Below are 24,589 nucleotides of genomic sequence, written 5' to 3'. Positions count from 1 at the left end.
GAACTAAATAAGAAATCAATAAAAATAAAATCCTCAAATATTTAGAAATTTAACAACATACTTCCAAATAATCTTTGAGACAAAGAAGAAACCACAAAGGAAATTATAAAATATTTCAAAATGAGTAATATAAAATCACCATCTAACTTTCTGAGTTAATAAACTAAAAAAATGAGGAAAATAAACCCAGAGTAAGCAGAAAGAAGAAAATAATAAAAACAAGAATAGACATCAATAAATAGAAAAAATTTAACATTTAAAGTGAGTAAACCACTAGCAAGACTTATCATGGAAATGAGAAAAGAAAAACTCAAATTAACATCAGGAATAAAAGAGGAGATAGCACTACAGTTCCTATAAGACATTAAAAGAAAAATAAGGAATTAGTATGAAGACCTTTATAACATAAATTCAATGACATAAGCTGGACAAAGTCTCCAAAAAATATAGCTTACCAAAAGTGACTCAAGAAGAAATAGAAAATCTGAATAGCTTTATCTAGTCAATTTAATTTGTAATTAAAAAAAAAATTTTAACATTTATTTATTTTTGAGAGACAGAGTGTGAGCAAGGGAGGGGCAGAGAGAGAGGGAGACACAGAATCTGAAGCAGGCTCCAGGCTCTGAGCTGTCAGCACAGAGCCCGATGCAGGGCTAGAACTCATGAACCGTGCAATGATGACCTGAGCTGAAGTCGGACGCTTAACAGACTGAGCCACCCAGGCGCCCCTTAATTTGTAATTTAAAAGAAAAAAAAATCTTCAACAAAAATACTACAGGCTCATATGGTTTCACTGATGAATTGTTTTCAATATTTAAGAAATAATATCAATCATACACAAATGTTTTCAGAAAAATAGAGAAGGGAACATTTCTCATTTTGTTAGACAAGTATAATACTGAAACCAAAATAAGGTACAGATCTTGGAAGAAGAGAAATTCGGACCAGTATTCCTCATGATCATAATAGCAACATCCTGAAAAATTTAATAGCAAATCAATTAATTCTACTTGATCAGACATGCAATGTTAGTTTAACATAGTGTAATTCATCATATTAACAGAATAAATGAGAAAATCTATATGTCTTTATATAAATATGTGTATGTAAAATACATATGTATATATATAATCTTCTCAATAAATGCAGTAAAGCATTTGATCAAATATTACAATTAATGATAAGAACTTTCTGAGGAATAGAAGAAAACTTAGTCTAATAAAGAAAACTCCTCGGGGCACCTGGGTGGCTCGGTCGGTTAAGCGTCTGACTTCGGCTCAGGTCACGATCTCACTGTCCGTGAGTTCAAGCCCCATGTCCGGCTCTGTGCTGACTGCTCAGAGCCTGGAGCCTGTTTCAGATTCTGTGTCTCCCTCTCTCTCTGCCCCTCCCCCGTTCATGCTCTGTCTCTCTCTGTCTCAAAAATAAATAAAACGTTAAAAAAAAAAAAAAAGAAAACTCCAAAAAACATACAGCTAACAATGAAATGTTAAATACTTTCCCTCTAATATCCAGAGCAAGACAAGAATGTTCCCTCACTCATACCACTTGCATTTAACATTCACCATTCCACTGGTAGCCCAAGCTACCATAATAAGAAAGCAAACAAGCAGGTAGTAAAGATTGGAAAGGAAGAAATAAATCTGTCTTTATTTGAAGATTTTTTTTACCTAGAATATTCTAAGGAATCTACAAAAGAAAAATTAAGCCAACTTGAACTAATAATAAATATAGAACTTCAGGCTATCAGGTCAATATGCATATATCTCTTGTATTTTTATACTAGCAGGAAAAAGTTGAAAACTGAAACTTCTAAAGTAGTGTGGTAGTTTTAAAACATGGCTGCAAATTCTTTGACATTCCTTCCATCCAGAGTTGGGGGGTCTGTGTGTCCTCCCCTTGAATCTTAGCAGGCTTATGACGGCTTCAACAAACAGAATACTACAAAGTAATGCTATGTGACATCTTGAGCCTGGGTCATAAATGCCCATGCAGCTTCCATCTTGTTTGGAGGATTCCATTGTCATGTGAGAAGTAAAGAAGTGAAAACCACATGAGAGGCCATATATAAGTGTTCTAGTTGACTGTTTCAGACATCAAGTAATTCTAGCCCTGACATGTGAGGTTTTGTTCCAGATGATTTCAGCCCACAGCCATGTAACTAACCCCTAGTTGTCTGATACAGCAGTAGATAACTGGAACAAATAACTTTTTCTGCAGCATCAAAACACTTAAGAATAAATGTAACAGCTGTATAAGACCCCCACAGTGAAAGCTGCAAAACCTTGCCGAGTGAAATTAAAGAATTTAGTAAATAGAAAAAGTATACCATGTTTGTAGATTGGAATTTTTCCCCAAACTGGTCTGTAGATTCAACATAATCCTAATGAACAAAAGATTTAGATACTTCACAAAAGAAGATATACAGATGTGCCTACAAGCACATGAAAAGGTGTTTAACATCATTAGTCATCAGGAAAATGCAAATTAAAATCACAATGAGACACCACTTTACTCCCACTAGAGTAGTTAAAATTTAAGTTGAACATCAAATGTTGGTGAGGATGATAAGCAGGTGGAACTCTCACACATTGCTTGTGGGAGTATAAAATGGTACAACTACTTTGGAAAACTATTTGGCAGTTCCTTATAAAGTTAAATATAAATCTACTTTATGACCAAGAAATTCTATTCCTATGTATTTCCCCAAAAGAAATGAAAACTTAGGTCTACAAAAAGACTTGTACAGGGATGTTCATAGCAGCTTTTTTCATAGTCGTCGAAAATGGGATACAACCCAAATGTCCATCAACAGAAGAATGGATAAACAAATTGTAGTATATTCATTCCATGGACTATTTCATAATGTTGAAAAGGAACAAACTAATAATACACTCAGCAATGTAGATGAATCTCAAAAACATGGTAAACAAAGGAAGCAAATGTATAGCGATAGAAGAGTGATTGCCTGTTGAGGATTGACTATGAAGGAACCTAAGGGAATTTTCTGGAGTGAGGGAAATGTTCTATATTTTGATTGAGATGTTAGTTACATGGGTGTATATATTTGTCAAAATTGATCAAAGTGTACAATTAAGACCTTTGCAATTAACTGTATATAGTTTATCACAGTAACTTTTAAGATAGAGAATTTAAAATTTTTTTAATATTTATTTGAGAGAGAGAGAGAGAGAGAGAGAGCACAAGCAGGGGAGGGGCAGAGAGAAGGAGAGACAGAATCCCAAGCAGGCTTCACACCATCAGCACACAGCCCTATGCAGGGCCTGAACTCACAAACTGCAAAATCATTACCTGAGCCGAGATCAAGAGTCAGACGCTTAACCAACTGCACCATTCAGGGACCCCTAAGAGAATTTTTTAAAGGTACCTGAAGTTTTCCTTCCAGGAAAGTTCAGTGGAAAACATTTCCAGTTTAGATTCAAAAGCCAGGTTTCAAATTGTACATTTTTCTTTAAAAAAATGAGTCAGTATTTTCACGATACTTTAAGATTCTACAAGTGTGGTGACTAAAACACATACATACATACATACAAACATACATATATACATACATACAAAGCAAATGGAAAAGTTTTGAAGTCTCCTGGTGAGCTTTTGCTTCAGCCACCAATATGCAATGAAAGGAGATACTAATTTATCATAACTGAAAGGAAGGTAATTCATATGTAATGTGCAGCTTTTCTGAATGAAAATGTCTGCTATGAGCCTTATTTTTTCACTTTTGATAATTCCCATACAATATACCAGTAATAAAATCCCATGCATTAGGATTTAGTTCTGACTTCAGTACTGGCTACTGTCTCTTCTCTTGCAGTCTCTGTAATTCTTGTTTCCCTCAGATACGCAGGCAGTCTTAGAATGGGGCTGCTAAGGACATCAGTTCCTGCATTTAAGTGTACATGTAAGTGAGGGCAGTGGAGAATCCTTGGTGAATATGTGTTTTACAAGGCAATAAAAAACAAAGGTTAAAGGGCTTAGAAGCTTTTCCAAGAAGCTTTTCCAGGGACATGTCAGCTAGAACAGTGGCTCCTAAGCACCAGTCGATTTGAAGTTTCCATTAGTCCACTACAAAATAAAAAAATAGAAATAGCCTAGAATTTGTGTGGATGTAAATATAAATATAGTTTGGTATATATGTGTATGTAAATATTATGTCTTTCCTGTTTTTTAATATTAAAATATTTTTGTGCCATGAATAAATGGTGATAGTAAATGGTAGTTGCACTTTAAATGTTTTCACATGGCAGGGCGCCTGGCTACCTCAATCAGTAGAGCATGCAACTCTTGATCTTTGAGGTGGTGAGTTCAAGCCCCACATTGGGCATAGAGCTTACTTTAAAAAAAAATAATAATAGGGGCACCTGGGTGGCTCAGTCAGTTAATTATCTGACTCTTGATTCCAGTTCAGATCATGATCTCATAGTTTGTGAGTTCAAGCCCCACATCCCTGCATCGGGCTCTGCACTGACAGTACAGAGCCTGCTTGGGATTCTCTCTCCCCCTCTCTCTGCCCCTCCCCCACTCTCACTTGTGCGCGCTCTCTCTCTCTCTCCCTCAAAATAAAAAAGCTTAAAAAAATAATAATATTATTACTAATAAATAAGTAGTAGCAATCCTTTGTTGGTTCCCAGTTATTTTTTTAATTTTCACTTGTCTATAAATCTTTATAGCTACTGATGATATAGACTATGTATTTAACCTACAGAGGGGTGCCTGGATGTCACTTGGTTGGGCATACGACTCTTGATTTTGGCTCCAGTCATGATCTTGCAGTCTGTGGGACTGAGCCCCCACATTGGGCTCTGTGCTGGCAACACAGAGCCTGCTTAGGATTCTCTCTCTCCCTCTTTCCCTGCCCCTCCCTCACACATGCACTGTCTCAAAATAAATAAACAAAATTAAATAAATAAATAAATAAATAAATAAATAAATAAATAAATAAAAATAACCTACAGAAGTTTGAAAATGAGCATGCAGAAGCATTCTTGTAAGGCTGGTTGCATTTGAGAGTTAAAGTCTACAGATCATTAAAGCCTCATCTCTTAAATTTATAACTGAAAAATCTTTTAGGAGTACTTCTCATTGTTTTTACAATGTTAGTACCATTTGGAAATCCTTTGCACTTATTCTGAATCCTAAAAAATGTAATCTTAGATAAATGTGATGCCCTTATTTCTTAACAGATGAAATATTTTTGACACTTCATATCTCCTATATTAATAGATAATTTCTAAGTAACCACTTCAAGGAAGCAAATCTCAAAAAAAGAAAAAAAAAATAGCCAAGATTTAGAACAAATCATTATCTTAAGTAGGGCACACATTTCCTTTTTTCCGCCTTTTTTTAAAAAAAGAAATCATACATTGTCTGCTCATGAGATGAATAACATAATCTAGAAACTTATGCAAATGAAAATTTCATTTTATTAGCATTTGAATTATTTCATTCATTAAAATGTCCATATCATAATTGAGAGTATATTCTTGATCTTTATGCTTAAGAATGCATCTGAAATGTTTTTCCCAAAGAAAAATCTCAGCAGATGCATTATCACCAGCCTTTTCCTCCCCTGGAAAATCATGGCTTTCTTAGGAAGAAATCTGGGTGAAGTTAAAGGAGGTGTAATTGGAGTGGTAGAGGCAATGGTGTGCTGGTAAAATTTTAACAGCCAGCTGGGGAAGGAGGGCTTGTAACATTTGCCGGTTTCCACTCTGCAAATAAATATTCCCACCTCGGCCAATTTCAGGCTACCGGCTTCTTGACAACGAGCTCTTGAAAATACTGCAGTGGGCTGTCCCAGGCCAGTCCAGGATGGCTCCAGCACGCCACCTGGTCGGGCAGGGTGATGGTGCTCAGTAACAGGGAACAGATCTATTACAGCTGCCAAGCAGCTGTATGATAAGAAATTTCCTCTAGGGACATTAAGACAAAATTATGCATAAGGGTGCCGTGGTCCACAAAATCAAGAATGCTAAGAGTCCCCAGTTTTGTGGGTCAATCCATTAGTTCCAAGCAACCTTTTTCTCTTCCTTAATTCTTTAGATTCCCTACAGGAATAATGTTTTTTCTCAGTACTACGTCATCTAGGATGCCATTTCATGAATAATCATTGTTAATAAAGCTGGAATCCATAGTTCATTTCCTAAAAGGTCACCAGATAAAAGTAATAGTTAAAACTCTTCATAATTTGAGAACTGACTTATATTATATTTCTTAGGATGTTGAAATTAAATTCCTGTAAATATAAAGCTTGTACTTTGGGGAAAAAATAAAGTTTTATTAGTCATGAAAAAAAATCTGCATATTTTCAAATAGAGAACCAAAATATGTATTTTCAATTGGTCTTGACTCCTTTAAAAGAGCCAATCTTATACAGAAACCCACAGACTTTTCCTTTTGTCCCCAACTTCCTGCTTTTCCTCCTCAGGTATAACCAGTTTTTCACTTCAGGTATCCAGTGACTTCTTTCTTCCCCCTACTTTCCTGCCTTCAGAGCCTGTCAAGTCCTACTCACCACACTTGACCCTTGAACAACCCAGAGGTTAGAGGTGGTGACCCCCACAGAGTTGAAAATCTGCGTATAACTTGTGATTCCCCCAAAAACTTAACTGATAATAGCCTACTGTGGACCCGAAGCCTTACCGATAACAATTAACACACATTCTGTATGGTATATGTATTATATAATTTGTTTTTTAATTTAGAGAGAGCAAGCGGGGGAGGGGCAGTGAGAGAAGGGGACAGAGGATCTAAAGTGGGCCCTGTGCTGACAACAGCAAGCCCAATGTGGAGCTCAAACCCACAAACCACGAGATCATGACTCAAGTCAAAGTCGGATGCTCAGCCAACTGAGCCACCCAGGCGCCCCTATATAATGTAGTCTTACAATAAAGTAAGCTACTGGAAAAAAGCTAAGAAAATCATAAGGGGGAGCACCTGGGTGACTCAGTCGGTTAAGCGTCCCAACTCTTGATTTTGGCTCAGATCATGATCTCATGGTTCATAGGATGGAGCCCCACATCAGGCTCTGTGCTGATAGCATGGAGCCTGCTTGGGATTCTCTGTCTCCCTCTCTCTTTGCCCGTCCCACACTCATGCTCTCTCTCAAAATAAATAAACATTTTTTTAAAGAAAATCATAATGAAGAGAAAACAAATTTACAGTGCTGTACTAAATTGGTTTTTAAAAATCCACATTCGTTTTTAAAAATGTAAGTAGACCCTCACAGTTCAAAGCCATGTTGTTTAAGTGTCAAATGTAGTAACTTTTGCTTATTACCCCTAATTCATTTGTACTAATGTGTACATTCACCTGGGTTTTCTGAAGGTTTTTTAGTTTATTAACTTTGAGAGAGCGCGCACACATGGTGGGGAGAGACAGAGAAGGAGAAAGAGAATCCCAAGCAGGCTCTGCACCAGCAGCACAGAGCCCAAGGCTGGGCTTGAACTCACACAGCATTCCAGAGTTGGACACTTAACCAACCGAGCCACCCAGGCGCCCCAACCTGGGGTTTTGCTAATCTCTAATTTGTTCATTATAGATCAAGATTTACTAAGCATTTAGTGAGAGTGAAAGCCTAAAAACTCACCAAGCCTTTTTCTACAGCCTAGCCCTAAAGCTAAACTGATTTTGTCAGTTTAGGAGAGGGTAGAGTCCAGGAGGGAACTGAATACAAAAGTGACAGGTATTTGTCTTTCCCACATGACTCCTCCCTCCTAGGAACATCACACACAAGGGTCTGGTCTTCGTGAATCTGCTTAGGTATAGTCTAGGAAGCTGCTAGTTCTTTTTTGTTTTTTTTTTTTAATTTTTTTTTAATGTTTTTTTATTTTTGAGAGAGAGAGAAACAGAGCACGAGCAGGGGAGGAGCAGAGAGAGAGGGAGACACAGAATCTGAAACAGGCTCCAGGCTCCGAGCTGTCAGCACAGAGCCCAACGCGGGGCTCGAACTCACAAACGGTGAGATCATGACCTGAGCCGAAGCCAGACGCTCAACCGACTGAGCCACCCAGGTGCCCCGGAAGCTGCTAGTTCTATAAGATCTTGGGATCCAGCCTGCCTGGTTAAAATCTGTGTACTGGCTGGGATTCCTTTTCTCTGGTCTACCACCCTTACTTCCACTGCACATTCACATGAAGTCATATATACTGCTTTGGACTTCACATTAAACGGTTTTTTTCTTTTTTTTTTTTCTTTTGGAAATTCCCAAAGGAACATGTGATTGTATTCTCTTCACTGCTATTAGATGAGGTGGGGGCAGAAGGGGAAGCAAATTCTTTTCAGCTTTTTCAAGTATGAGAGAAAAATGAGTTTCCATGTTCAAATTTTCACAAATGTTCAAATTTTCACAAATGTAGTTCAGTCTGTTTCACAACTGATAACATGAGGGAAATGATGATGATGATACCTGGACTTCATGTATTACATATGGAACAAAACTTTTACCCCTGGTAAAAACAGAATGAATTCACTAAATGAATTATTCTTTGTCTTTATAATAACTTATGTACTCTAAGCATTTAGTAAACACAGGAGACATCTTTTCTAATCTTTTTTTCCCAAACAGACACGTGATCAAATACCCAAAAAGAACTCAGTTATCTGCTTGGTAATTATTAAGTAATCTGTTTCTTTCTGTCTCAGAGAGAAAAATCCCAGATGAAGATTTCGTCATCTTAATTGATGGATTAAATGAAGCAGAATTTCACAAACCGGATTATGGGGACACAATTGTGTCATTTCTGAGTAAAATGATTGGAAAATTTCCGTCTTGGCTCAAACTAATTGTAACAGTTAGGACCAGTTTACAGGTATGTGTTTGATTGTTTTGGGACCATAAATAATTTCTCTTGGAGAGTGCTTAAACAGAAAAAGTTCTAGATCCTTGTTCCCTTACTGATGAGTCTTTCTAAGCCCCTGTCATGTCCTGGAGCACTAGAAAGAATAATTCCCAAAGAGTCTATTTTGAGAGTAAGAGATACAATGATCTAGAGAGAGCATTCTGTGTATATGACTCTCTTGCTCAGATTCCTGTTCCCATTGCTCTAGATAAAGTGTCCCTCAAAATAACATGAAAAGAAAGTCTATTTTCTACTTTGTCCTGAGGATAGCAATGCAAATAGAATCCCTCACTCTAATTTACTGTTTGACTTTTGTTTTACCTTTTTTTTTTTTTATCGTGTGATGCCATGCAAAACCCAGTTCAGTCTGCCATCTAGAGTCAGATTTTCTCCTTCTTCCCTCTGCTTCTACTTGAACAACTTTTCTGTAGCATGAAGGTGTATGCCTTCCTCTAAGAAATATTGGCAGACTTAAGGCTTTAGATTAAAATTACTACCACTGAAACATAAGATTTTTTTTAATCTTTTTTACCTTCCCTCCTCACTCACTGATCATTTAATGGCCTGGAAGAAGGACTAGGAATATGGATCTGAGCCTGTAAAGACACGCAGGCTAAGGATAAATGACTCCACCTTCTCTTCCATTTTCTTTGTAGCTGAGTTAGTATCTCCCACTCTTTACATATTCATACTTAGTTTAGAACAGAGTTTCTAGCCTTTTTTTTTTTTTTTTTGCCTAACCATTGCCTCTTGATGAACATCAAAATCTCACATATTATACACCTATCCCACTATTTTGATACAAACCACTTGTAAAAATTACTAGTGTACAGAAAACAGTCTTAGCTCCCTCCATTTCCCTTCTCCCAGGGACTAGGAGTATTCCTACATACTGACCAATTAGCTTTACTAAAGCAATCTCAAAAGACATTTTAAGTATGACCTGATGAGCAGATGACTTTAACCTTTCAGTTATACCAAAGACCAGGAAAAGTACTCTATATGTTAATCTACAAAGTCAAAATTTCAGTGTCCTCATAAATCAACACCTGTAATAACTTCCCAGATACTTCATTCACTTCAACCAAGAATTTTCTTACTTTCATTCGGCTCTGACAGTGAAATCATTCATAGGTCTTACGAAAGAAGAACCCTCATATGTGATCATTCATTATTTCCACACGTATTTCTTAACTTCAAGTGTGGCGGGCATTTTCTAGGAACTGAAGATACAGCGGTGAACAATACAGGCAATGTCCCTACCTTTTAGCTTTTATTCTAGTGAGGAATACAAACAAAAACTAAGTAAAAAATTAAAATTAAAATTTTAGGTAGTTTTGGTGTTACGAAGGCAGATAAAATAGGGTAAGGATAAATGAGGGTGATAGTTATTTTAGATAGAGCAATGGGAAGGCCCTCTCCAAGGAGCCTGGCAAAATGATGAGATCTAATTTACCTTTTTAAAAGATTTCTTTGGTTGCTGGCTACATAGATAATAAAATGTAGGGGATTAAGAATAGGAGCAGTAGTGTAGGTGAAAGGTGATGGTGGCTGAGATGAGGGTGGTAATGGTGGGGACCCTGTGAAGTGGTCATACTTTGACTATGAAGGGAATCAAAAGGACTTAATGATGAGCTGAGTGTGGAGGTGAGCAAGAGAGAAGATTCAAAAATGAATCACAGGTTTTCAGTAAGCAATTGGGTAAATGCCGGTATGAGGAAAAGAGAAAGATCCCAGAGACCTCCTGTGATTTGGTGATAGGGTCATTTATTGACATGGGAAGGTTTTGTGGTGGGGGGGAAATGCACTAGTTCTGATTTGGTCACATTAGGTTTGTCTACACAACATCCAAGTGTAAATGTTGAGTAGACATAGGTATACGATGAGAGCTCAGAGGAGAGGACTAAGCCGGAAACACAAGGTTAGGCCTCACCCACAAGTAGATGATATTTAGGACCATGGGACCAAAGAACTATTGTAGGGAGTGAGGGTGGCTAAATAGGAGAAAGGAGTGGAGACCCAAGCCCTGGGTGCAATGAAAGAGGAGCCAGGAAAGGCTGGTAGGAGTGGCCGGTGTGCTAAGAGGAAAATGAGGGGGGCATGCTACGGAAGCAAGCTGCAGAAAGTGACTCAAAAGGCGTGACCAGCTCTGTGAAACACTACTGAGAGGCTGAGCAAGGTGAGCCCCGAAACATGGTTATTGAGTTTGGCAAGGTGAAGATTACATGTAACCTTGACAAGAACCATTTGAGTGAAGTGATGTGGTTGGGGTCTGCTCGCAAGACAGAATGGGAAGGAGGAATGAGAGTTAGGAAGTAGGGAAAACTCTCCAGGGAAGTTTTGCTAAAAATGGGAACAGAGATATAGGACAGTAGCCGGAGGGAGGAATTGAGGTGTCATTTGTCTGTATGACCCAGTGTAGGAGAAGAAATTGATGCAGAACAAGAAAGTGGATACTTACAGGACCAAAGTCTGTACACAGATAAGAAAAGATGGAACCCAGAGCATGAGTCACCACAAAGCCCTACAACCTTTCCCCAGTATAATTTCCAAGCAGAGCACCAAGGTACCAAGCTTATTAAAAGTATTCCTTTGGGGTAAGGCATATCCAGAAAGCCTTCGTTAATATGTAGTCATCTTATTAGGAAGGTTAGAAAGGTACGTGTTTATATGGAGTTCTCTGAGTCCTTAGACATTTCTCTTACTGAATTGTACTTTACATTATGCCATGGTTTACACTGAGAAAAATTAAAGCAAAAGAGTTATGTGGCACTCCATTTTCTATTTATTTTAGGAGTGTTATGTAGAATATTGGCCATTGAATCACTCCTAAAGTACCCTTTATGAAGACCCATAAAAAATTATCTCAAGTCTCAATATTAGGAAAAATTATGTCGCTTCTGTGCAACTAATTTGTTTTAATCTGTGGATACTAATACTTGATCGTATTTCCCTCTTTGGCCACTCAGAAGTTTAGAATAAATTTGTGGACCTCAAAATTGATCACAAGAGTTAGGGGAAACTGAAGGTCTTTCTGTCTCTCTCTCTCTCTCTCCATCTGTTTTAGGAAATTACCAAGCTGCTGCCTTTCCATAGGATTTTTTTGGATCGACTAGAAGAGAATGAAGCCATAGACCAGGACCTGCAGGCTTACATCCTGCACCGGATACACAGCAGCTCAGAGATCCAGAATAACATTTCACTTAATGGCAAAATGGACAATACTACATTTGGCAAACTCAGTTCTCATCTCAAGACCCTCAGTCAAGGGTCCTATCTATACCTGAAACTCACATTTGACCTCATAGAGAAAGGCTATCTAGTGTTAAAGAGCTCTAGCTACAAAGTAGTTCCTGTTTCACTCTCTGAGGTTTATTTACTCCAGTGCAATATGAAGTTCCCAACCCAGTCTTCCTTTGACCGGGTGATGCCTCTCCTGAATGTGGCAGTGGCCTCCCTGCACCCACTGACTGATGAACATATCTTCCAGGCCATCAATGCTGGTAGCATTGAAGGCACCCTAGAATGGGAGGATTTTCAGCAGAGAATGGAGAACCTCTCCATGTTCCTAATCAAGCGCAGAGACATGACTCGTATGTTTGTACATCCTTCTTTTCGAGAATGGCTTATCTGGAGAGAAGAAGGAGAGAAAACCAAATTTCTCTGTGATCCCAGGTAAGCCATAGACCTGTAATAAGCAATTCTGAGCCTATTTTGTATTTATTGCATGGAGCATGGGTATTGAAAGCAGTGAGAAGTGTTCTTCATTGAACATTTCACACAGAGGAAACATCATCTCCGTTTCTTCTCCAGACCAGGTTGTAATGAGGTTAACTAATTTATTTCCTCACAATGTTACTTTTAAGACACAAAATCTGCATAGATATTTAGAATGCTCCCCTAAATTCCTGTATATTTGTAAATAATTTTCTCTGTGCTAGTGGACCCAGGCTATAATTAATTTAGCCATTTAACACACTTCCTTAGTGTTCTTCAGATATGAAGAAAAGAATTGGTATATTGTTCATCTCTTTGACTTAGAGCAGAATCATTTTAAAATCACGATTACACTTTTAAAAGCCATACCATTGTCAAAGCCACCAGTGAATGACCCCATTAAAGCCCAGCCCATGCTAAGATTTGTGCTGGAAAATGGAATCTTAAACCTCACAGCTGAAACAGACCTGAAGAGATCAGCTGGTCCAGCTGCTCTACCTTTAGATGAATAAGGTGCCATTGTCCGTCCGCATTTTACTACAAAGGCCTTAAGATGCTGAATCAGTGCTGGAGGTCATCGAGTTAATAGGTGGGGGGAAAGGAGGAAGGACTAGAGAAAGCATGGCAAATATATGGTATGTGCCACCACTCCCCTGCCCTGCATCCACGCATCCCCAGCACTCTTTCCTGATGAGCCTGACCCTGACTTAATAATCGTTCTCAGCTCAACAACCCAGACCAGGTATGAAACTGTTTCCCATTCCCTTGGGTAGAACTAGATCTCTAGCATCCTAGTGGGCAGTGCTTTCTACTCCTCCACGCTAACCTTTTTAAAAGACTTATTCCTTTAATAAAGTTTTCAAAAGCAGATCTATCCCTGACTTCCTGGAAACAAAGAAGACACCAATAACATAGCTGGCAGATGCAGAGTATATTCTGGCTAAAAAGAAGAGGGACCAAATTTGCCTGTGCCTCTGTCCATGACTCACCAGAGAGACTCAACTCTGACCATGCTGGGGTTTTATTTCTCTCCTGGCATGTTCTTCACCCGGCCTGACTACACACAACTGTGCTTGTGGGCATGCTGCTTGGCCTACTTCATGCCAATTCATTAGAAAATTAGTTCCAGATTCTGATGAAGATATTAAGCCAGGCAGTAGATTTTGTGGTATTTTCCTGAGAGGGAAACTTTTAAAGAAACAAGCCATAGTGGAAAGAACATGGATTTTTGAGTCATTACCTGCATATAAATTTCTTCTAGGGACTGTGACCTTTAGAGAGTTTTATGTTTCTGAGACAATTTTCTTATCTATGTAAAAGAGATAATAATTCGTAAAGTTGTTGAGAATTAAGTGAGGTCATGTAATACCTAGAATAGTACAGAGTATGAAGAAAGTGTTTAAGGAATGTTCTTTTTCCTCCCATCTCTTTGCAGTAATAGACCCTCAACTAAATCCTGTGGCTAATTGGATAGGCAGCAGTAAGTAGTCTTCTGCTGTTAGCATTCAGGGGCACAAGATTTAAAAAAAAACAAAAACCAAAGAAAAAGCAAAAAGATAAAACAAACAAACAAAAAAAAAACCCCACTGAGTCTGAGTCTCTTCTATGAATTGTATGGCATTCCCAAGAGTGTTTTATTGTAAATCCCACTAGTACTGCCATGACGCTTAATACACAGAGTTGGCAACCACATATTTAAGAAAAAGAGACCAATCTGGAATTGCCTAATGAAGACTTTGAAACCAGTTTCCAGAGAACTTTGCTAGTTGATCTGCTCCCTCTCTTCTTGGAACATCTCAAAGAATTGAAAGCTGAGGTCCAAGGCAGCCAGGTTTCTACTGAATCAACCGTATCCTTACAACAGGTGAAACCCTTAGGGGCTCCCAAAGGAGAAAATATGGTTTGTTGCTGCCATATCATGACTTTCCAGGATTACCTTCTCAACATGATTTATTAACTAGAAGCATTTTGGCAACCAGCTGATACACTGGGACAAGCAAACACTTCTAACTTCAGACGCTATGTAGTCTGTTCCCTGGTGATGAAATAACACTCAGAGCTGCTGAGGGATCATCATATATCACTTAATGGCAGAAAGAGTAAAATAGTAGGACCAGGAGTTATCAAAAAAGCTTCCTTACATTTCATTTCAGTTGGAATTCAGCCTTCTACCCAGCACTGTCTGGCACCAGCTTTGTTACTAAAGTATTGATCTTAGAGCTTGAGGCCCCCTGGGTCAATGAGATGGAAATTCACTAAGAATTTAATGCTATTGGCAAAGCCCAAGCTGGCCTTTCAAAGAAACTGACTGTAATTGCTTTCCGTTTCAGGCAAGTCTGATTAACAGGACTCTTTCAAAGCAGGGTTTGTCTTTGTGGCCTTCAGCCTCTACTTCCCGTACATTCCCCCTCTGCTCTCCAGTTTCTCCCTAGTTTCTCTCTAGAGCATCTCATGTATTTCAGTAGACCAGAGAGACCAACTCTGTGCCTCTGAAATCACATTACATAAGCCAGTGCCGACATGCCTGTCTCAGTGTAGGGAGAACTCTCAGAGGCAACAGAACATCTCTGTTTTTCCTAGTCCATTTTCCTGGGTTTTCAACACTCACTCGTTCGCCCTGAACTTGCCGACCTTATTAGGGAATTAGACACAGATGAGAATATTGTATTGTGAAGCCAAAAAGTAGTTGATCCTCGTCAGAAATAGGCCACCCACAGAGGTACTTCTGCTAAGTTGAAGAGAGTCAGTAATCTGAGGATGTACTGGAAAGAGGAAATAGAGCCAAAGGTCAGTGCTACAGCCAAGATAGAGTTTTCCTTATTTTAAGTATCAGACAGCCTGTTGTCCCAGGATCAGGGCAGATAACTGACATCCCAGAGGGAATAACCTCATGTTGCATAAACATACAACCGTCACAGGAAGATGAGTTATAGATGTCCTTTCTCAACTTGGTAACAGGATGGGTGTGTGTGTGTATCCAACTGTAAGCAGAGTGAAAAATCTTTTATCACATCAGAACTTCTAAGATTTTAGACTTGCATTCTGTATGAAAGTATGCCTCTTGAAGCCCTCACAAACCTCAGACCTCACCACCTTATTCTAGCTTTCCATTTCCCACTATTCATCACTGTCATATCCTGAAATTAATCCATTTTATATTTTATTCCCATGGGCACTGAGATATCAGATTAACTCACTAATCTTATAAATGGATCTCTGCTATTCTAATAAGAGGGAGATAGCAAACCCATTTGAAGCAACTTGTGCATTTAAAGTAAGGCGTTTGAGAAAAGAAGTCATCAGTCTTTGTTATCTAACCTATTAATGACTTTGATCGTTGACATTTGAGGCTGGGAGAGTAAACAGTTGGGGGCTGCTGGCCTTGTGCTGCTTAACATTTCTGCACAGCGTTAGGCTAGCCCTGCATGAATACCCTTTCTTTTTCTGGTTCCTTTCTTCACCATCTCTGTCTTCACAGTATCTAGCCTCCCATTCCACAGGAACAGCTCACAGATCAATGTTTACATATATACATATGTATAGGAATATATATGTAAGATTTTTATATCAAGATTAGAAGATTCAGTATTTTTAACTTTTTTAATAAAACACATGATGCTTGTGAACTTTTTTGAGTACTGAGCTGATACAACCTAATGAGGTTATGATTTGGGAGCCTAATTTGGGTTAACCTGATTTCCTCAAACTAAGAGAAATAATTTTTATGGCAGGTAAAAAAGGGGAAGGGCTGCACAAATCCTACCTATTCCTTGTGGGTATAGTTGAGTATTTACTTAATTCTTTGTGACCAGAGTTGATGTCTTATAATACGTGGTCTGTTAAGATTGTCCTCATCGTTTTGGTCATGTTAGTCCATGAATTACACATTGGAGACCTGATGCTCCAAAATCTGTGCCACAAAGCAGAGTGTCGGAGAAGAATCAATGTGCCTAAGTTAAAAAAGAAAGCATTCTCCCTAAAAAGGAAAACTAACTCTGTGCGGAGGACCTGCACAGCCTGGCTTCTTATAGAATACACGGCCTGAGATAACCATAAACGGTTATGGTGATGTTGTTTATTTGTTTGTTTTAATCCAAACATGAGCCTCCAGGCAGGATGACATTCAACCTTGCCATCACTGAAACACAAACTCTAGATTACTACTGATAGCCGTTGCAGGCTCCCACAACAACCCCTCAAAGTGGGAATGGGCTCTGTGCTTTCTAGAAGCATTAGGGAAGAATTCAGCAAAGTGATGGATCATTGGAAGGAAGAAAAAAAAAAAAAAGGTCCGGGAATAAATCAGCCCTTAGGAGGGGTTTGGAAGAGTTCAAACAAGGAAAAAGGTGGTGTACCAAACATCTACCAGCACTTGACTATCAGGAGGTGATCTACCTGCCTGGAAATATTAACTCTCTAATCTCCATTCTGGGTCTACATCTGCTTCACTTCTAATTCTTTTCTGTCACTAAGGGGAATTCAGTCTTCTGAATTCTTCTGTTATGGTTTGAATGTAGTTTCCATGAAGAGATTTCAAGGATATATTATTGGATATTTGCCTAATTTTCCAATAATTTTTTTCCGTGTTGTCTAATCCAGTTTCTAACTCCCTATTGGCATCAAGACTAAATGTGGAACTCCTATCTGAAGTATTATTCTAGTGACTGAAGGTCATGGTTTTGTGATTTAATGCAAGGGAGAAATTAGATGAAATCTAATGTATATCTTGGAATATATCCAGTTTGCCAATTGCATGAATGTCCTTCAGCTTTACAAATTTCTTTTCTCTCAGCATAAATCATGGGACTCACATCTATTAGGCAAATAGGCAAACTGTTCCCACCTTTAAAGCTCTTGTGCCTTTGAGGATGGACAGCAATAACATTTTTTTTCCTTTTCTAAATTTCCAAAAATCAGTTTGGAAAAACCTAGTAGTCATTCTTACTGCCATAAAAACTCATGTGAAGTTTGCTAAGTTATTAAATATACAGAGAAATAGTTCTGCTTATGAGAAGATGGAGAGAGAGCATTATTTTATGAGTTGGCAGGCATGCAGAAGAGTCAACTAAAGAAAACACAGAAGGACTTATACTCCCCTATATTGTTTGACTTTGGTACAAGATAGTAATGTTGCTTTATATGTTGAAAAGTGTGTGTGTGTGTGTCGGTACACACACTTTTTTTTTTAAGTGGGTATGCCCTGAATAGCAAATACTGGTTAAAACAACTTACCTAAAAATCTAAACTGGGGAGAAGCAGAGCAAGTGATTAAGGCAGTTTTGATCCTGAAAGTAGCGTCAGAAATAGAGGCTAATTGTCCTGTTAATGAATCTCTAAAGCAATAATGGCTGAATGAAAAGATGGGAATCCCACAGGCTTTCCCAGGTTGTCAAACCAAGATTAGTGGCACGGCAAACAGAGGGAGTTATCGCCAGCTTAGGGGGATAAGACAGCACATTTTCTTTTTTGTGAGCACAGCAACTTCCTCCGCGGTCTCTAGAGACTTTCAAAAGGAGATCTCCACATTTGGTAAAATCAACCCTAATAGCCTTCTATCCTCCCAACTGTAAGAACCCCCAGCTGTGGGGCATGTATTGACTGCAGCCATCAGCTTACCCAGTTGGTTCTACCATTCAAATGTTACTTGTAAGTATTCACTTACTTATTTCCACCTCTATGGACCACACCCTAGGGTCTCATTTGACCTGCTTTTGCCTCCTAATGGGTCTCCCCTTCAAACCATTCTCCACCAGCAGCCAAAGTAATTTTTTTAAGCACAAATCCAACCATGTAACCTCCTCCTGAAAATCCTTTCATGGCTTCTTCAAAGCCCTGTACAACAAAAGTAGCTTCTGCCTACCTTTTTAAATTGAGCTCATTCATTCTCCCTCCTATTCATGATACTGTGGTCATAACTGATCATCTGCTAATTCCTAGAACTTGCTGAGCTCTCTCCCACCTGTGGGCCTTTGCACTTAACAGTTCCCTCCATCTGGAGCTCACTTTCCCTGGCTTGTCACATGGCAGCATCTCTCACTCCTCCTTCAGATCGCAGCTTAAAATGCCATTTCCTCAGAGAGACTTCCACTTGTCACCTTATATAAGTAAGTCCCTCCTTGTTTTCTTTATCATAGCAGCTTATATACTTTTTTCCTAACAGTTACCACAATCTATTATTAATTTGTTATATGTGCATTCTTGTTTATATTGTCCATTTTGCCCTCTAGAATGTGAGTGAGTTCATGAGGACAGGAACCTTTTCCGTCACACTCACCCTGGTCTTCCTAACGCTTAATAAGTATCTGGCACACAGTAAGCACTCAGTAGATGTTTTTTCAAATAACGAATTAAGAAGTAAACAAAGGAATGATAAGTGGTACTAATTTTAAGCTTGCAACTAAAAATATTTGAGAAACTCGTCTGGCAATTCAACAGACAGTGTCTTTTGTTCACTCTGTCACCGTGTGTCAGGAGTAAGTGGAGCCATGCATTTCAGCAAGGATTCAGTGAGCACTTATAAAGTAATATTTTCAAGGCTCTGTGTTAAGCACTGCAGAGGATAAAATACAAGTTAGATAGATCGTCTACCAGGAATTAACAGGTTAGTGGTTTTAATAGACACATTTATAACTAGCTATAAATCAAGGCAGAGTGCTATGCTAGGGGTATAAACAAAGAGCTGAGCAACATGGGGGAGGAAGAGATAAATGATAAATCTTAAGTGCCTGCTGTTACTGTTTTAAACTGTGACAATTCAATGGAGTCATAGCTCTTCTGCCTCGTGAAGCCCTGCCAAATGCCTAAAGACTTCATCGTTGAGGAGAAGTGTCCATTTGCCTCAGGCCGGTGATGCATTAACAGAACAGAAGGGCAGTTGGAAACTGGGGGACAAAGTGGTAGGAAATTTCTATCCAGATTCCATGTTTAAAAAGAAGTAATGCCGCTCCACCCATTTCTACAAAGACGTATCTTGGGCACACTTGACTTTTACAGTCCACTACCTATGGTTTACTTTCATCAGGCCCTTTCATTTCATTTCCATACTGAATATGAAACAGTAGGACAGGCTGACTACAGATGTATTTTGTATTCAGGTTGCATGACAAGAACATGCCAAAGCAGTTACCGGCTGATAAGCTAAAGGTGGAAGAAAGAATTTTTGCAAAGATGTGTGGGTGTCATTTGCTGAGAATTGACAGCAACAAGCAGACTGTAAGGCAACATCCACCAAAGTGTGGCTGTGGGCAGCATTTTTAAGATGAGAGATGAAAAAGAGGATTGTCATTCTCTTCTCAATATTTGAGTCATGGTTCTACTCATTTCACAGTCGAACAGTGGCAACGTAGATGCCCACAAATTCAAGGCCACAGTGGGAGTGAATTAGAAAGCAGATCTGGAAGTCCTTGTGCTCCTCTTCCTTGAGCCCACCTGCTTAGCGTGTGTTCATTTCATGAAACGTTTGTTGAACTTCTACTCTACGCCAATGACTCTGCCAGCCACTAGAGAAACTTTGGTGAATGAGATCCCACCCAACACTAATGCCATTACCTTCTAAAGGGAAGTCATGAGCAACCAACAATTGTGCCTTACTACAGAGTACCCTAGGAATCCGGACCAAGAGAAAATACTTTGCAGAAGAGGTGATGCTCAAGTTGAGCCTTGAAGGATGAGTTGATTCCATGAAGCACTGGAATGGGAGTGGGAGAGCACTATAGACAGGCAAGAAAAGGTCATGGCAGGAGAAAAAGCAGGTGTAAAGATAGGAAAGTCTTTGGGGAATTGTGAGAAGATGTGATTAGAAGGTAAGACACATGGTCAGAAAAAATGATTACAAGTATCACTAGGAAAAAAGCTTTGAATACTGTGTTTAAGACTTCACAGTTTATTCTGTAGATAACAGGGAGTCTCTGTACCTTTTTTTTTAATGTTTATTTTTGACAGAGAGAGACAGAGCATGAGTGGAGGAGGGGCAGACAGAGGGAGACACAGAATCTGAAACAGTCTCCAGGCTCCAAGCTGTCAGCACAGAGCCCGAGGTGGGGCTTGAACTCACGGGCAGTGAGATCATGACCTGAGCCGAAGTGGGATGTTCAACCGACTGAGCCACCCAGGCACCCCTAGTCTCTGTACCTTTTTAAGGAAGAGGAGACAATGATCATTTAACTCTGATGATGTGAAAAATAGCCCTGACAAGTGGTATATGGAAGATGGGTTGAAGAAGAGGAGAGAGTACAAGTAGAGATACTTGTTGTAAGGTTTATAGCAATAGCGTAGGTGAGAAATGCCAAGACCTACAATGTGAGAATAGAGAGCAAGGTGTATGTGAGAGAGACATTTTGGAGATACTTAAAAAGCAGTTGGTCTTTTTTTGTGTGTAGATGGTGAGGGTGGAGGGCCCACAAATGACTCCCAAAACTTATCTTGAATAATGGAAATGAGTGAAGCTACTGACCAAGATAGACCATTCTGACGGAGGAGGGCTTCTAGCACAAGCAAAGATGGGAGGAAGAATAATAAGCTTATGGGGAGAAGGTGAGTCCTGTTTTGGACATGTTGATAATGAATTACTTCCAAGGAAGATGCACAGGAATGTTCAGGAATGTGACTTTGGAAAATAGGGAAAGAGAACATTTAAAGCACAGAGTGATGGATTATCAGCAGATAAGTAGACAATAGCAGCTGAAGGACTAAACAAGATCACCCAAGTTAAGAGTATAAAGCAGGAAGTTTAGAAGCATGAGAAGAGAATAGTTTCATTTAAATGCTAGGAGAGGGGCGCCTGGGTGGCTCAGTTGGTTAAGCGTCCAACTTCAGCTCACGTCATGATCTCGTGGTTTGTGGGCTCACGTCGGGCTCTGTGCTGACAGCTCAGAGCCTGGAGCCTGTTTCAGATTCTGTGTCTCCCTCTCTCTCTGCCCTTCCCCTGCTCATACTCTGTCTGTCTCTCTCTCAAAAATAAATAAACATTAAAAAAAGAAGAAGAAAATAAATGCTAGGAGAAAATGATGAGCCAAATAATAATAATTTACAAGGGGAATAGTAGAGTTAGAAGAAGAAACAAGAGAAAGTAAGATGATGGAAGTCAAAGGAGAAAAGTTTTCTAGGCCAGGTCTGAAGTGATGAATATAATTTCTGCCTGCATTCCATTAGCCAGAACTCTGCAACCACACTTGAATGTGAACATGAGGCTCCTGGCAGAGTAGCTGCCTCCCAGCAACGGCTGCTGGCTGTGGAAGAGAGCACAGATCTTTCATCGGCAGCTGTCCCCCTCTGTCTCATAATTCCAATCTCACTAGGTCTCCTTAAATAATTCCCCACATCCACCTCTATACCATACGCACATTCCACAGTAGCACACAGTATTTCCACCCAAATTGTAAGATAGATAAGCTGGCTTCAGATTGTAGGCAATGCCTGGCCAGCGGGCTGTAACTCTACTGCTTTATCACATGTGAGCACTGCACAGAAGAGTATCAAAACACCTACCTAAGTGATGTTTCTCTGAAACACTAGCATGTTGTATATCGACTTTCCTCATAAGAGCTAATGAAATCTATGTGACTACCCATCAGTGCCTATGACTAGAACAATGGAGAAAACATCCATGCTGGAAATATTTGAGTCCATTTGTTAGCATGTTCCCCTACTACAAATAGAACCTTTAAGTCTAGCTATCTCCCTGGGGTGCTAAGTGAAAAGCTGTTAGAAAAACAAACATAGAGCCATTGTGTATTTTGTGTAAAACAACTGCTCTTCAATTTCCAAACTGTTAAATGGGCCAAAGGAAGGGAGAGTGATTCTTGCTTTAGAAAGGGTTTTTTCTCTAAAGGACCCCATAGCTCTGAAGTCTTGAGGCATAGGGAAGCAGGGTTATCATGTAAGAGTAGCACCTCACTGCCTTGTAATCTGCCACTGTCCAAGGGTTGGCATCACTTGTCTCCAATTACCTATATCAAGGGGCTGCTGATGCCTGCAAAGGGGAATAGAGGTAGGATCTACCCTCTGCTATTCTGGATACTACCTTCTGTACCTTTTGTCAGAACATAAACATCCAGGATAGAGGAGAGGCAACAGTGCTGGGGGAAGAATCTTCAACTCTTACCTGTGATTGGTTCTCCGCTAAAATACCTAAAAGCAAATCCATCGTGAATATATGGTGTAACATCCTCCTGAAAAACCTCTGGTCTACATGAGAAATTTCTATTCGTCCTGTTAGCTTAACTTTTACTTACTTTCTTAGGAACTATTTAGCTCTGTCCTTATCCCCCCACTCTGCCTAAAATTATACTACCAAGTTTTCCTGCATTGACTAACAGTGTATGGCACCCATACCCACTGATTGTTCCCTGATCTGTGGATTTCTCTTTTGGCTGTGAAGCTATTGAGGTCAAGGCATGGATGGGTAAGGATTGAGGTTAAGGATAAGGTCTCACATTTCACCCTGCTGCACACATTAAAGATGAAAGCTCTGTTTGAGCACAGTCATCTTCCAATATGTTTAAAGTCATGTGTGGTTAATATTCATTCCTTTAGTGTGGCACTGTGCTACTTATGGAGAATGTAAAAGAAATATAGAACACATTTCACTTAATATAGCTCACTTAATTCTTACCACAGTCCTGAGAGGTAGTTAACACCGTTCCCTTCTTACAGAGAGGTTATGTAGTTTTTCCAAGGTTGCAAAGCTTTTCCAAGTGGCAGAACTAGGATTTGAACATAGGTCTATTTTAATTTTGTTTCACGGATAAAGAGGCAGCACTGTGAATTCAGACAGGGAAATCTGCAATGTAACTTTGAATCACAAGGTGACCTTGTTATATAAGCTATGTGGAAATCATTCTACTGCCTTCACCACTGCCCCCCCTCCATTTGGTCTTTATCACCACATTTGAACCCACATAAAGTTGACTTTGATTAGCATCATCTTTAATTGTAGAGGGAAAACGCAGTTGTGTTCAGTCGTGCATAAAATCACGTCACACTGATGAGAGCTCCCTCTATTTCGTAGCTAGTCTCTCCCAAAATGCCAATCAAAAAATGTCAAAATTAATTGTTGATTTTAATTATGTTAAGGATTCAGAGTTTATACCGTACAAATGAATACATTGCTCTTTACATTGGTTGACTTCTTCACACAAATATGCCCGTTTTCACACAAATGAAAACCAAGTTGCTAATCTCGTCAGTGTGCTAACAGAACTAGGTTTCAGAAAACCCTGGGTTCTCATCCCAGCTCTTTTATATCCCAGCATTGTGAGCTGGGAGCTGTCCTTCAGTCTTGCCAAGTCTCAGTCTTCCACCATAATATTAGGAGTAATATTTAGTCCTAGGTGTTTGTGAGAATCTAAGAAAGCGTTAAAGTATTTTTAAAACCACAAGGTAGTGTGCAACTTCACAGTATTATGAATTCAATCTTCTTTAAATATGTGTTCCTATTACCTAAGAGTACATATTGGAGACAACACGGCTTCCAGCCTCCATACAGTCTCGCAGGAAGACTGGCATGCAGACAGCGTGCTGCAGCAGGTGTGATGGAGGTGTATACCAACAAGACTCTAAGGGAAGAGCCCCTGGGGCATCTGGTGGGACCAGGGAAGACTTCACAGAGGAGATGCTGTGAACTGAGACTTCAGGAAGGAGAAATAGTTGGCCTGATGAACTAAACAGGGAAGGGAATTTCAGGTGGAGGGAAAGTACATTTTAAACCCTAAAATAATTTACTCTGTCTGAAATTAGAGGCACAAGGTAAGGAGGTAAAAACAGAGAAATAGATGTGCGACAAGTTATGGAGAGCCTTTGAATACCATGCTAAGGAGTTTAGATTCTGTCTAGGAGGAAGTATAAATCCACTGAAGAATTTTGTGCAGCATTTTTACCAGGTTTCTGCACTGTAAGATTATTGGCATGGACCAAGGAAAAGGCAGTGGGAAGAATGAGGCTCTTGCAATTGTCCAAGAGAGAAAGTATAAAGAGAGGAGAAAACACCTGCTAGATTTTATGTCTGAGTGATT

General features: G+C 39.3%; 1 protein-coding gene across 10 annotated transcripts in view; it reads left to right on the top strand.

The window, feature by feature from the left end:
* The window catches only part of TANC2 (tetratricopeptide repeat, ankyrin repeat and coiled-coil containing 2), a 361,571-nt gene that overhangs the window by 279,868 nt on the left and 57,114 nt on the right, over positions 1–24,589 (top strand). For all 10 annotated transcript variants that reach the window (XM_019466615.2, XM_019466614.2, XM_019466612.2 and 7 more), the window contains 2 exons: positions 8,665–8,831; positions 11,929–12,536. In XM_019466615.2, the coding sequence (XP_019322160.1) occupies positions 8,665–8,831; positions 11,929–12,536 (775 nt within the window). The remainder of the gene's footprint in view (positions 1–8,664; positions 8,832–11,928; positions 12,537–24,589) is intronic.

Source organism: Panthera pardus, unplaced genomic scaffold (genome assembly GCF_024362965.1).
Source record: "Panthera pardus isolate Hobbes unplaced genomic scaffold, ASM2436296v1 HiC_scaffold_3, whole genome shotgun sequence".
Classification (NCBI taxonomy): Eukaryota; Metazoa; Chordata; class Mammalia; order Carnivora; family Felidae; genus Panthera; species Panthera pardus.
This window is presented reverse-complemented; position numbering and strand designations above follow the sequence as displayed.